Here is a 13,313-nt window from a genome sequence, read left to right on the forward strand (position 1 = left end):
TGGAGGTGTTGCAGCGGGAGTTACAATGACTCGCCACAAGAGGGAGACAAACGCTTAAAGAAATGTGTAATGACACCTTAGTCGCTCTTTCAACCGCTTCTTTCTTAGTCATCTTTCTTGCGTTGTCCTGATAGTGATCGAAAGTAAAAATTACAACACAAGATAGAGGAACAAACACTCTTGCGGATGTCGCGCATTTCATTGCCTACGTGTAGTTTACACCCGATGCGTTAGACTCTCATCTCGCCATGACAGTGAAACATCAGCACCAGCTGCCGCCGGTGTTCTTCTGTTATGACTCAGCTCTTTATTTAGTGTGCTTACAGCTGCGGCATCCACTTCTGTAGAAATTGTCGATTACAAACTGCAAAGAAAGTCTTAATCGACTTTCTCAATCAATGAAGCCCGCCGTGTCACGATGGCCACCGTCATTGCTGTAATGTCACAATCAGTGTGATGGTTTACAGAAGCGTTGTTTTTCAGGGGTTTGCCGCTATATCACATTTCTACGCGGTATCCCGCACTTTAAACTCATCATCATGTGTATATTGAGCCTCCGTTTTGGAGCCGTCCGCGTGACGCGCGCTTGAAGTCCGTTCCCAGAGGCTTCCGGACGAGGCGCGCGTTCACGTCGGTTCACTCGCTCGACGCAGCAGGTCGCGGCTTTTTCTCCTCCGCGCGCTCTCCTCGGGACACACGCGCACCTCCCGGGATAACGACGCGATCGTGTGTCCGGTACGTCTTCTCCGTTGTATGCTATATTATCCGAAAACGCACGCGCACCGGTTTTTGGACTTATATGGTTAAAGAACCAGTGGTTTTGCTTCGAGGAGACTGAATTTATGCTTTTAACTTTTCACAGTTCTGTTCTCTGTGCGTGGAGGGATTCACCTCTGAGAGAGAGACAGTCTACTGTAAATGTAACCGAGGTAGGTAAAAAGACACAAAGCTACCCTCTGTCCCTTTTTCTGTGTTCAGTCTGAGCCCTGTTGGTTTCGGTGCTTTTTGGAAATTGGGTAACTTCAGAGTGTTCGGTGTTCCGTAAAAAGGAAGTTAGGGTCATTTGCCTGCGAGAAGTCAACGAAGTAGCCCGTTTTTTACTGGACGGATACCACAATATTTAGAAATCAAACAGCCAACGTTGCAATAATGAAAGAGTGGAAGTTACCACAGTTTGGTCACAGGTGCTTCAGAGTGGGATCCGTGCTCTGAGAAACCTGAGGCGTTGGGAGTTTACATTTCTATGGTCAAGGATCAACTTCTAGGCTCTGGATTTGTGGCTGACTCCAACTTTGTCATCACCTGCATGTCTTTGTAAGTGTCCTTCTTTTTCTGGGAGGTAAAGTAACTCCGGCAGGAGATCTTTCGCGCTGACAGTTGATGTAAATCTTGCTCCACAGGCAGAATATACCATAAGAAAATGTAATTTATCTGGCAACCCGTCTACAGGACCCCCCCCTTGAGGAAAAGGCAGGGCTGTATGTTTCCTCGGCACATGCATCCTCTCTGAGGTGTTTCTGCGGCCTGTGATGGCCGGTTATATCACACCGCCATCCTTTCAGCAATCCGCATCAGTCTCGGATCTTAAGGTGGTTTGTGTGTCTTTGGCGATAGAGAAGCAGTCGTGGGATTTTGTGTGTCGGTTCGGGGGGGGAGGGAGAAGCTGAGATGAGGCTGTCCGAGGACCGGGCCTCTTCGCTTCCTGTTTCTCTACGAGGTCAGTTCCTGTCTTTAGCCTCTAGGCCATGGCAGGAAGGAGGGAGGCGTGGATGTGTTTTTTTTCGGCTGGCGGGGTTTAACAAATGGACGTCGGGCCTCTGGAGACAAAGTGCCTGTCCAGGATAAGCCTTACAGACTGATGTTGCACATCTGGATGAAGGCTTCCTGCTGCATCTGTCATTCTGAACGGGGGCGTGGCAGTTTTCAGCCACTTGGGGCCACAGGAGAAAGACTCCTCTCCTCGTTGCACCCATAGTGAGCAGGCCCTACACCGCATTGGGCTGTCAGGCCTAAATACTTCAACCCCCTGCATTTGGAGGATATGATGACTTCATGTGAAAACAGGACGTCCTGAGGACCAGGACACCTTCTTTTTCCATTACACCCCCCCCCTGCCCCTCTCCCCGTCCCCCTCCAGTTGTCCTCCAGTTCCTTTCTGAGTGTGTGTTTGCGTGTGCGCTGTGCGTGAGAGGTTCTGTGACAGCTTGCGTCCCATTGTCTTATCATTCCTGCTCCACTCACCCTCTGCATCCTGCAGGGCTTCCTGCTGGATGCAGAGGGGGGTGGAGGGGGGGGGGGGTTTAGAAAGAAAAGAGAAAAAAGGTAAGAAAAAGGATGGAGAAACAAGAAAATGGGAGGATTGGAGAAAGTCTGGAAAGAGCCGGCGTAAAAAGTACAAAAACTCGACAGATCTGAACAATTGTGTGTGTGTTTGTGTTCCCGTGGAGAATTCCCCGCTGGGAGCAGCTTATCTGCTCTCCGCCGTGCAGGAAAGGGTGTGTCACTTGGATTTCGATGTTTGCGAGTGTGACGATGAGCGGTGACGTTATTGTGATTTTATAAGAGCGCGCTGTGAGATTACACTACTATAACATGTTTATTTCTTTGTAGCAACGCTGGAAAAACCTTTGATAACAGAAAAGTTGAAGCTCATCATCTAGGGAAGATGGAAGTATTAATCCGTGCTGAAGTACACAGACTTTTATTCAATAAGCAATACCTAACTACTAAAGCTGCTTTTGTATTCTTATTGTGAACGTAAGGGACCAATCAGTGAAGTGGGGGGGAAGTTTAGAAACAGCTAACAAAGGAAATGCTGTTATCTCTGGGACGAATATGAGTGACTGCTGTTTGTTTTTGGGCTGTATTGTAGCAAGAGGCATCAATGACACGATGCATGGTGGGTAAATACGGACAGTGCCCTCTTATTGTTATAAAGGTTAAACATATTTGAAATTGGGTGAAACGTAGCGTGTGCACAGCTGAAGAGCCTTTTTTTTGTTGGTTTGTTTTGTTATTTATACACACGCGGATATCAATACAGATCTCGACATTTAATTCAAGTAAGTCTTCCGAAACTACGTGGGCACGATGTGTTCGCCTTGCACGCTTTCTCTCAATCACACTATTTAGTTTCCAGAGACAAAGGAACTCCCCATTCCTGGTTTACTCTGGTGCACTTAAGCAGACACTTGATTCGACACAAGTAGCAGTGTGCCAGTTTTGAATGTGAAACTCAAACGTCTCATCCATCACGACCACACACTCGCTTGTGGGTGTGAGTCACACCCACAGACCTGCTCACATGCACAGACACGCACTGCTCCAAGTACCTCTGATGTGTTTAATTGAAAGAGTAATAGACAAATACAAGTTGGTTTGTGTTTAATTAATTCCCCACCATCGCTGGTCACATGTCAGTGCACATGTGCATGTGCTGGCCATCCATCTGGGCAGCAGTTGTTCAGCGTGCTGTGCTGTGTGTCTGACTTTAGTGCTGCTTTCCTCGACGTATAAACCCTCTCTGGTCAACTGAACTATCAGGTGTTGGAGCAGCTTCTGTGTGTAGAGAGGAAGACATAAATGTTATCAACAGGAAACCAACGCAGAACAATGACTGTGGGCATGTGTGTGTGTGTGTGTGTGTGTGTGCGTGCGACTACATGTTATTGTGCTGCTGGTCCTGTTATGGGTCATCTGCGAGATGATAGACCAGTGGACAATCAGAAGAAGACGTGAGGTAAAGGTGAGGAAGGAGGCCTCTCCTCTGTCACTCCTCCTTCCTAAAGTCCGTCACAGGGGAAGTGAGCAGCTTTGGTCCAGGAGGAGGCTGGATAGGGAGAGTAGGAAAGGTTAGTGTTGGAGGGGTGCGGGCACGGAGAAAAACACCAATAGAGAGGAAGATGTGCGTGTGTGTGTGTGTGTGTGTGTGTGTGTGTGTGTGTGTGTGTGTGTGAGTGTGTGTGTGGATGGACTGTGTCCTCAGTTTCCAGGAAAAGGGGGGAGTGATCAGAAGGGTGGACAGGAAACTCTAACAGGGCTAACTTCCTGTAGCTCTGATGGGCTGACCTGATACAGTGAATGAGTGTGTGTGTGTGTGTGTGTGTGTGTGTGTGTGTGTGTGTGTGCATATTTTGCTCTCCTGGACATAGGCCATAATAGCCTCTGTTGCTTCAAAGATTAAGAGGAATTTTGTGGGATTTCGTGGTGTGGGTGAGAAGAACCTGATGCTGTTCACCGGGAGGTTTGATGTTTTTTCATAATGAAAGTGAATGACTTTTTTTTTGAACCTGTATTGTTTTTCCTGTGTGTGACTTCCCTCACATTCCTCAGGAGGTGGGGAGGCTGCAGCCTGCAGTTTAGTTACTTTGAAAGATTGCCAGTTTGAATCCAAAGGCCCGTTTGTTGGGTCCACCTACAGTAACGCCGAGGCCGTCCAATGCAACAACTCTAATGTCACATTTAGTTGAAACTTTTAGGGAGTTCTTTATAGTCAGCTTTGAGACTCCGTTGGATTATACTGCACTTTGCGGAGGTTCTTCTAACATCTTGAGCTTGATCTGGGTCTTTTCTATCAATAGCAATAAGAGGTTTCTATCCTCCCACCAATTAAATCTTTTACAGTTGTCTCTGCGTTTTATTCCCTCTTGATGCCGGCTCCAACTTTTGCTTTATCAACAACAGCTGTTGATGTGGACATCTAATCTTTGTAAAACACCTTTCACACGGTCTGTAACAACTACTTATGACATTTACAGGTCACACACACACACACAAACCCCACAGCTTTTGACCAGAGAGTCTGTGAGTAACCCTTCTCAAAACTGCAAAAGCAGAAAGGGAAGTGGCTAACCTCATGTGTCTATTTCTCTATCTCAAGCTGTCTCCTTTTTTTATTCAAACTTCTCTCTTCTCCCGTCTCCCTTGAAGCGTCACTTTATTCACGCTTTAACGCTCTCTGGCCTTTCTCTCACATCCTTTGCAGCTTTTCCCCTCTCCGGGGCTTAGCCGCTCATCCTCTGTTGGCCTGCTCTCTCATTCTGCTGCTTGTCACTTTATTTATTTTTTAGTGGCGATGCTGATTGACAGATGATCTGAGAGGAAGACATCAGGTGAGAAAAAGTGAACTTCTCCTTCTGACCTCTCTCAAAACCCACTTCTGTACTTCCTCTTCTTACTTAGGGGAAGTAAAGTCTTTTATTTTAAAGTTTTTAACTTCTCTCTTCAGTTTAGTGACCCTCTGCATGTTGCTTTCATTTTCTAAAAGCTTGTGCTTGAAGTCGAAATGTTAACGTACTTATTGATTAAGTCGAGTCTTGTGATGATCCTAAAGTTTCTTTAATTTTGAACACAAGTAGTGATACTATATTTAATCGGGTAGGTGAGAAGTTTTTAAGGGGCACTGTGCCAGCTGTACACACGAGGTTCAGCTCAGCCTGAAACTAATGATGTCATAGTGATCTCGTTTTTATCACTAAAGCATCAAGCAAATTCACATTTTAAAAGTAATGGCGTTTTTTTTAATGAACTTTGCTTGATTTCACAGTCCTGGTCTCCGTGCTGGTTATTATGGGGTGTGCCTGTTGCAAGCAGAAGAAGTCCGCCAAAGCAGTAATAACATCAGGAGAAGTAGACGCTGCAGATCTGTCTCCTAGCAACCCAGATGGAGGTCTGTCCGCCGCCTTGACTCAGGGACGTTACTGTCCCGACCCCACACAGACCATCCCGGACTACAACAAGGGCTTCTCCACCATCACCAACTTCCCCAACACCAACACAAACCAGCGGCTTGGAGGCATAACAAGTAGGACTGTGTGTGTGTGTGTGTGTGTGTGTGTGAGAGCCCCCTGTAAACTAGTTTAAAAATACCTAACGATAATGATTCCTAAGTGTAAAGCTGAGAGAGCTGCACTTCCTCGTTGATTGGCAAAATTGGCAAAATGTTGTGACATGGTGTGTAACTGTGGGTTTCATCATTGAGATGCAGTGAAGAGATAGCATTACAGAGAAGACGGTTGGCACTGCGTTCACTATAACTCCGTAAGATAGTCATTTGATTTGTAACACCTGAAGCCTCATATTGGCTTCTGCCAAACGAGAACTATGATGTTGTCCATTATTAGTACATTTGTATTGTGCAGTCCTCAAAACCAAAAAGTTACAGCCCTTACAAATAGTTCAGATGGTTGAAAGCAGTATATGTGACTCTATTGTGTGTGTGTGTGTGTGTGTGCGTTTGTTTGCATGCAGGTGGTGGAGTCACTCTCTTCATAGCTTTGTACGACTACGACGCCCGCACCGAAGATGACCTCACTTTTCAGAAAGGAGAGAAATTCCAGATCATCAACAACACGTGAGCACAAACACAGCTGGATTTTAACAATATTTGGGAAAAAAAACCTTAACCCTGATGATTATAATACAGTTTGGCCAACAGTATTGTCATTCAAAAATTTGACAAAATCCATCTGTAAGTTTAAAATCTCTTGCAATCCAGAAGATAAATTACTTTTGGATTCTTTAAATGCCACATATATTGAATGTCACACGTTAACACAAGAGTGTCAGAAGAGTGTCACTCAGGAAATCTAAAATCAGATTGTTCAAATGTTCAGTTGTTTATAGTAATTGTTCACACATTTTCTTTTCCGCTTCTTTTTAATCTAAACACCATCCTTTATTTTATTATTTATTATTTTAGGTAGACTGGGAGCATTAGTTTTGTAAGTCAGTGTAATTGTTCCTTTTATTTGGAACCTTTTTAAAAAGTGTCACTTTATTGTGTAACAAACTACAATGAGGTGTCTGTAACGTTATCTCTCTCTATTTCATCTGCAAACTAACTTTTAGTGTGGTTTTTTTGCAGAGAGGGTGACTGGTGGGAGGCTCGCTCTTTGGACACGGGTCACTCCGGTTACATCCCCTCCAACTACGTCGCTCCTGTCGACTCTATACAGGCCGAAGAGTGAGGGCACACACACACACACACACAGAAACAGCCCATCTGCTGCAGTATAAGTACAGTCTACATTGAAATAATTCTCAATGTTTGACATGTAGCCCGAGGGCAGAGCGCATGTGGTGCTTGCTGTCGTTGCAGTTATCTGTGTGTTGTTGTCATGGTGATAGGTGGTATTTTGGGAAGATGGGGAGGAAGGATGCGGAGAGGCAGCTGCTGGGCAATGGCAACCAGAGGGGAACTTTCCTCATACGAGAGAGTGAAACCACCAAAGGTAGACCAAAAAGACCACCAAAAAGAGGCCACACACACACACACACACACACACACACACACACACACACACACACACACACACACACACACACACATTTAATAGAACTATACTAAAACTATCTGAAAACTTTCAATTAGTTTCTCCTTCCATATCTCACCTCACTCCCACTATGTGCTTCTTCATCCAAACCTCCCATCCTGCCTTCCCCTTTTGGTCTCCTTCCCTCTTTCTCTCTCCTTTCTCCTTTCAGGTGCTTACTCTCTCTCGATCCGCGACTGGGACGAGAACAAGGGAGACCACGTCAAACATTACAAGATCCGCAAACTAGACAATGGTGGCTACTACATCACAACCAGATCCCAGTTCGACACGGTGCAGGAGCTGGTACAGCACTACACAGGTAACGCACACACACACACGGACAGTGATTCATTCTCTTTATTTAGGTTCTGCTTCAAGGGGAATGTTTTGTTTTTGTGTTGCCATTTTCGGACAGACCTTCATGCTTTAAGCTCTTGCTTTCCAGATTGGCCTCTTTGCCCAATCATTCCCTCTCGCTCTATAATATTTCTCACTCCTATAAAGTTTCGTACCTAGACCAAAAACATCAATTATGCAATTAGGTTAACATGTCAATGTATCAGAAACAATAATATACTGATATAATATGCATGACTGCAAGCACTTTTACTGGCTCTTGGTATATTTTTTCTAATTTGTACTTTTATCGAAGAAGAATTTTTGATACATAACTTTCATTTGTAATGTACATACTTGTATGTTCTCTTCCGCTATCTTCTTAAGGTTTATTCAGAGTTATAACAAGCAGTTCACACCCTCCACTTCCTCTCTCACTCTCTCACTGTACATCTGCCCCCTGGTGGAAAGGATTTGAAACAGCAAGAACTCTGTGACTTTACTGACACGATCATCAAAAGCAACCTGAGAGATTTGGCCACATACATACTTATGTTTTTTTCTGGTGTATTGTCCCTGTACTTCTTTTGCATCTTTACATGATGTTGCTCTGAATGTGTGTTTGTGTCTGTGTTTTCTCTGAGCATTTGTACTCCTAAGTGCATAAGCAACCTGTCTTGTTCCGTTATTTTATGTCTGCATTTGCTGCTCTTCCCCTCCATCCTCTGTTTCCTTTTTCTTCGCCTGCTTGTTTGTCTCTCCTCTCTCTCTCTCTCTCTCTCTCAGAGAGAGCGGCAGGACTTTGCTGCCGTTTGATTGGCAGCTGCAAGCGGGGCATGCCTAAGCTGGCCGATTTATCAGTGAAGACCAAGGATATGTGGGAGATTCCCCGCGAATCCCTCCAGCTGATTAAAAAACTGGGCAATGGCCAGTTCGGAGAAGTCTGGATGGGTAGGAATGGTGGAACTGTGTTGCAGTGGGGGAAGGTGACAGCTGGAGCACACCTGGATAAAATAAAGTATTAAAAACACGAGCAGGTACATATAATACATGTAAGTCTTGGTTGTGTTTAGTTGACAGACCTTCAGTGACACTTCTGGTGTGAAGACACCTGCTCTCTCACAGACATACAACTTAAAGCCCTGTTTATGCGTCCGTGTTGTTCAGTCTGTCTACCAGAAACAAATATACCCGTGGGTTGGACCACACAAACTCAGAAATGACACACACGCACACACACAGTGGATAAATGTAGTCTGGACTAGTTCTTTAAATGTTTAGTGTTAGTTAAAAGTGCAGCACTGGTTGAATTGCAGAGTCAGACATTAATGAATAGAAACGTGGCTTTGTTTTAAATCCAGGTGTGCACAGATGTTCCCTTCTCCCCCTGTTGTTGCATGTGCATGTCTCATCATCTCACCTCACCTATTTGTCACCCCCACCCCTCCCCCCCATCTCTTTTTCCATCTCCCATTCATCACATCGACTTTTTATGCCGTTCTTCGACACACACTTCCTCCCTTTCCTTTCTCTACATCTCCACCCTGCTCGACTCCATCCTCCCTCCCCCATAATAGGCTCTAATGATGGGCTGTGTTATTACCTGACCATGCCCTGTGTCAACTCCATCCCACTCACCATGGGCCTTGGGCGTGACGCCTGGGAGGTGCTAAGGGAATCTCTGTCCATGCAAAGGAAGCTGGGACAGGGCTGCTTCGGGGACGTTTGGATGGGTGAGACTGACACCACCGACCTCTGACGCCCTCTGCAGGCTCAGATGGAGAACTGTCTGTCTGGCGTTGTCGCCCCGTAGTGTCTGTGACTGTCCTGTACGGTTGGTGATGCTCTGTGTAATTTATTTTTACAGAATCGCTTGATATTCTCACGTGATTTTCCCCCAATTAAATGTCATACCAATTTGTTTAGAAGATGTCGTACAGTTTCTCTGACTAAATGCGTCAGATTTTCTGCAAAGCTTCTCCCTGAAGGTATTGACGTAAGACTAGAAAAATCTCCATCTCTAACATCACTGTCTCATGTAATGCATGCCCTCAAAATCAGCATTTGCATGAGTTTATCTATATCTATGCACATGAAGCCATCAGCATCAGTGTGCCAGAAGATGTGTGTTTGTGTCTGAGTTGTACGTATTCGTATGTTTCCATGTGCTTCGTGTGCATCTCAACACAACATCTCCTCGTCTCTATGCCAGGCATGTGGAATGGTACCACCAAGGTAGCAGTGAAGACCCTGAAGCCAGGGACCATGTCCCCCGAGGCCTTCCTGGAGGAGGCTCAGATCATGAAGAGACTGCGCCACGACAAGCTGGTGCAGCTCTACGCCGTCGTATCTGAGGAGCCCATCTACATTATTACCGAGTTCATGAGCCAAGGTATCGGCCTGAATAAACTGTCACGCCTGTGATGTAGTGTAGATACACAGTGAATCCCCCCGTTGGTTGAAAACTCACTGCCACTGAAAAGGGAGCTTTCCGAGAGTTAGTAGGAAGTGCAGTAATAAAACGAATCTGATATTCCCACGTCCTAACTTTCGACCAGTTTGAGATGTACTGTTGAATATTTCATAGAATTCAAGCCACCATGCACCCCTGTTGGGCAAATATTATATTATATTTATTATTCACTAAAAGCTAAAGAGAAAGAGACATACGTTTGCATTAAGATATATAGGGATGCAAAATTAAGTGTGTGTAACCATGAATGTACAAGCATCCGTCTGGTTGAATTTATATTTTGCACTCGCAATAATACACAGCAGATATGAGTTAAATACACGAGGCAATGGGACTGGCCCGTCGTGACCCAACAATCTTTGTTTTTCAGGAAGTTTGTTGGACTTCTTAAAAGATGGGGAGGGGCAGAGTCTTAAGCTGCCTCAACTGGTGGACATGGCTGCACAGGTGAGTTAAACAATGACACACTTCAAGGAAACGCCTTCTTCCACCATGTGTCTCAGCTCTGGTTTGGTCCCTTTGTGCTTTTAGATCGCGTCTGGGATGGCATACATTGAGAGGATGAACTACATCCACCGTGACCTGCGAGCAGCCAACATACTTGTTGGAGACAACCTGGTGTGCAAGATCGCCGACTTTGGCCTGGCCAGGCTCATCGAGGACAACGAGTACACCGCCAGACAAGGTAACAGCATGACTTATTAAGTGAGTGTGTATGAGAGAGCCGGATGGGGGCAGCAACGATTGCACAAAGTGATAATTAACAGTGTCTGCCTCTTTTTATACATAACCTGTCCTAATTAGATGATTATCTATCTTCACTGTGTTGCCATGGTTTCAGGGGCGAAGTTCCCCATCAAGTGGACTGCTCCGGAAGCTGCATTGTATGGGCGCTTTACCATCAAGTCAGATGTCTGGAGCTTCGGCATCCTACTAACCGAACTCATCACGAAGGGACGTGTGCCATACCCAGGTACCGGTTAAAGCCCTCAGTGCTTCCTCATCTCTCAAAGGTTCCTCCTCAGCAGTGAGAATTCTGCAGGATTAGTCCTTTCTCAGCTCTTCGCTCTTCACTCTCAAAACCGAGAGAAGATCAAATGTTATAGCAGCAGGTTTGGAGAGTTGACTGAGATTTTCAACCAGAACAAACTTCGTCATAGCATTTAGTGAGTTTAGGGCCTCAGGGGGTTGCTTAGAAGCACTTCTATAGTAGATGGGGACAGAAAGGGAGACCCTCTTTTAAGCACTCGCCACTCTGATATGTACATTTTTGCCATTATGCCACAATACTTCCTCGTAATACGATAATATGACAATATGACTTAATTTATGTATTCTCTTTCACAAGAGTATAATGGAAAAGACACAAATAGAGTTAAAGACAGACTAGCGATGGATTAAATAAAATATTAAACTATTAAAGGGTCCCGAAACACCTAGAATCAGAAGGATGAAGATTGATCAATCAACAGGAAAGCCACGAAATAGCGCCAGCAGCACAATTAAATGCAGTAAACAAATATATTACATTTAAATTATTCCTGTTTTATTTTTACACACAGGTTTGTGTTGAGGTGTGCCGTCTTCAGTTCTAACCATATACCCAGACATGTCGTACATACGTTTGGAGTTGCAGTATACGGTTGCAGTACTTCATCTTTTTATGGTGTCCTTTGTGTAATTTTCATCACTGCTGTCGTGAGGATTTCTACTTCTACTCCATGTCCAACATGTGTCGTTTTGTTTTTTAACCCTCTCCTGCATCCACCACCCCCTCCCCTCTCCCCATCCTTATGTAGGTATGAACAACCGGGAGGTGTTGGAGCAGGTGGAGAGGGGATACAGGATGCCCTGTGCCCTGGACTGCCCCACCTCGCTCCATGAACTGATGCTGCAGTGCTGGAGGCGAGAGGCCGATGAGAGGCACACCTTTGAGTACCTGCAGTCCTTCCTGGAGGACTACTTCACGGCCACAGAGCCGCAGTACCAGCCCGGAGAAAACCTGTGACCCCGCACGTGTAGGAAAGCTGTGGGGCAATAAATGGACAGATATTAAACAAATGACAGAAAGGCAGACGTGGATGTAAACATGCAGACACACCGAAATGCCTTCCTTGTATTTGTATCCCTACTGTGCAGGCGCACACACACACACACACACACACACACGTTAGGATGCATATCATTGCTGTGTTTTATTATTTGAAGACTGCTCCCTCCTTCTGGTTATTGATCACTGCAGTGCAGCCCATTCATGACAGATCAGTCAACCATGTTGAAGAGCGGAGTCGGATCTCTGCTGATCAGGCCTTGCAGTAATGTTGCTTTACTCTGTAACCATGACAACTAGGAACTGAAAGAAGATGTAGATGGTTGTGTCGAGGTGGGGAGGTGGGGGGGGGGGGGAGTCCAGTTGGTACATGATTTGTTCAGCTGCCGTGAATGTCCGGGTCTTTTTTATTTCTGTCTTTGCGAAGGAGCAGGTTTGTAACAAAACTGTTTGCCTGAGAAAATTTTGTTGATGGGGAAATTGTAGAAGGTGCAACAGGTTTCAGACTCTACTAAATAAACCATGTGAGCTTGTGAGATCATGTGTGCAGACACTGTATGGTAAAATAGGAGTTGTCCTCTTACAAAGATCAAAAAAGGCTGTCCAACTAAATCGTGTCGATCACCTGAATGGGGGAGCTGATTTCAAACATGCTGCAACATGTGCCTTAAAGAAGTCAAATTAAATGCGTTTTTTCGATGTAAGTACCATTGATACACTGTTAGTAAAATCCGAAAGGAGAGATGGTAAGGAATGCTCTTTGTTTGTCTTATCAATTGAAGGACAATTTGGTATGAACTGTCTCTTTCGCTGTTTTAACTTAACTAAGATATATTTGTGCAACACAAAGACGTTGATATTAACATATACATATACAGTTTCCAATCCATTCAATGGTAGGGCAGAGTGAAATATTACACATGAAGAGGAACGATGTCAGTGAGTTTAGACGGGAGAGTGTTTTAATTCTGCATTGTTCGACTATCGAATGTAACCTTTAAGTGATTTTATGAGATTCCCTGTTATGTTATTGTAATAAAAATCTTTAACACAGAGTTTAAGACGTCTCTCATTTTATTTATATTTATACACATACCTCATAGGTAATTAAGCTTTGTTTGAATGAATGAATGAACCT

General features: G+C 44.8%; 1 protein-coding gene across 7 annotated transcripts; it reads left to right on the top strand.

The window, feature by feature from the left end:
* Nucleotides 1–479: 479 nt before the first annotated feature.
* Nucleotides 480–13,236, top strand: yrk (Yes-related kinase). 7 transcript variants are annotated; one of them, XM_037474078.2, is made up of 15 exons: nucleotides 480–735; nucleotides 863–929; nucleotides 5,070–5,111; nucleotides 5,546–5,803; nucleotides 6,250–6,352; nucleotides 6,866–6,964; nucleotides 7,129–7,232; nucleotides 7,486–7,635; nucleotides 8,439–8,603; nucleotides 9,230–9,385; nucleotides 9,865–10,044; nucleotides 10,496–10,572; nucleotides 10,657–10,810; nucleotides 10,967–11,098; nucleotides 11,925–13,236. In XM_037474078.2, the coding sequence occupies exons 4-15, from the start codon at nucleotides 5,569–5,571 to the stop codon at nucleotides 12,131–12,133; spliced, it is 1,764 nt and encodes a 587-aa protein (XP_037329975.1). In that variant the 5' UTR covers nucleotides 480–735; nucleotides 863–929; nucleotides 5,070–5,111; nucleotides 5,546–5,568; the 3' UTR covers nucleotides 12,134–13,236. The 7 variants fall into 7 exon arrangements, with proteins under 7 accessions (XP_037329975.1, XP_037329974.1, XP_037329968.1 ...); XM_037474077.2 differs by lacking the exon at nucleotides 8,439–8,603; XM_037474071.2 differs by lacking the exon at nucleotides 9,230–9,385 and having other exon boundaries at nucleotides 483–735.
* Nucleotides 13,237–13,313: the final 77 nt, after the last annotated feature.

The sequence above is a fragment of the Pungitius pungitius genome, chromosome 17, assembly GCF_949316345.1.
Source record: "Pungitius pungitius chromosome 17, fPunPun2.1, whole genome shotgun sequence".
Taxonomy (NCBI): Eukaryota; Metazoa; Chordata; class Actinopteri; order Perciformes; family Gasterosteidae; genus Pungitius; species Pungitius pungitius.

Bases quoted from the DNA above. Each gene is read 5' to 3' on its own strand.
- yrk (XM_037474078.2), top strand. From the start codon at position 5,569: ATGGGGTGTGCCTGTTGCAAGCAGAAGAAGTCCGCCAAAGCAGTAATA. The intron at 8,604-9,229 runs GTAGGAATGGTG...CCCCCATAATAG, and splicing joins GTTCGGAGAAGTCTGGATGG to GCTCTAATGATGGGCTGTGT. The intron at 11,099-11,924 runs GTACCGGTTAAA...ATCCTTATGTAG, and splicing joins GGGACGTGTGCCATACCCAG to GTATGAACAACCGGGAGGTG.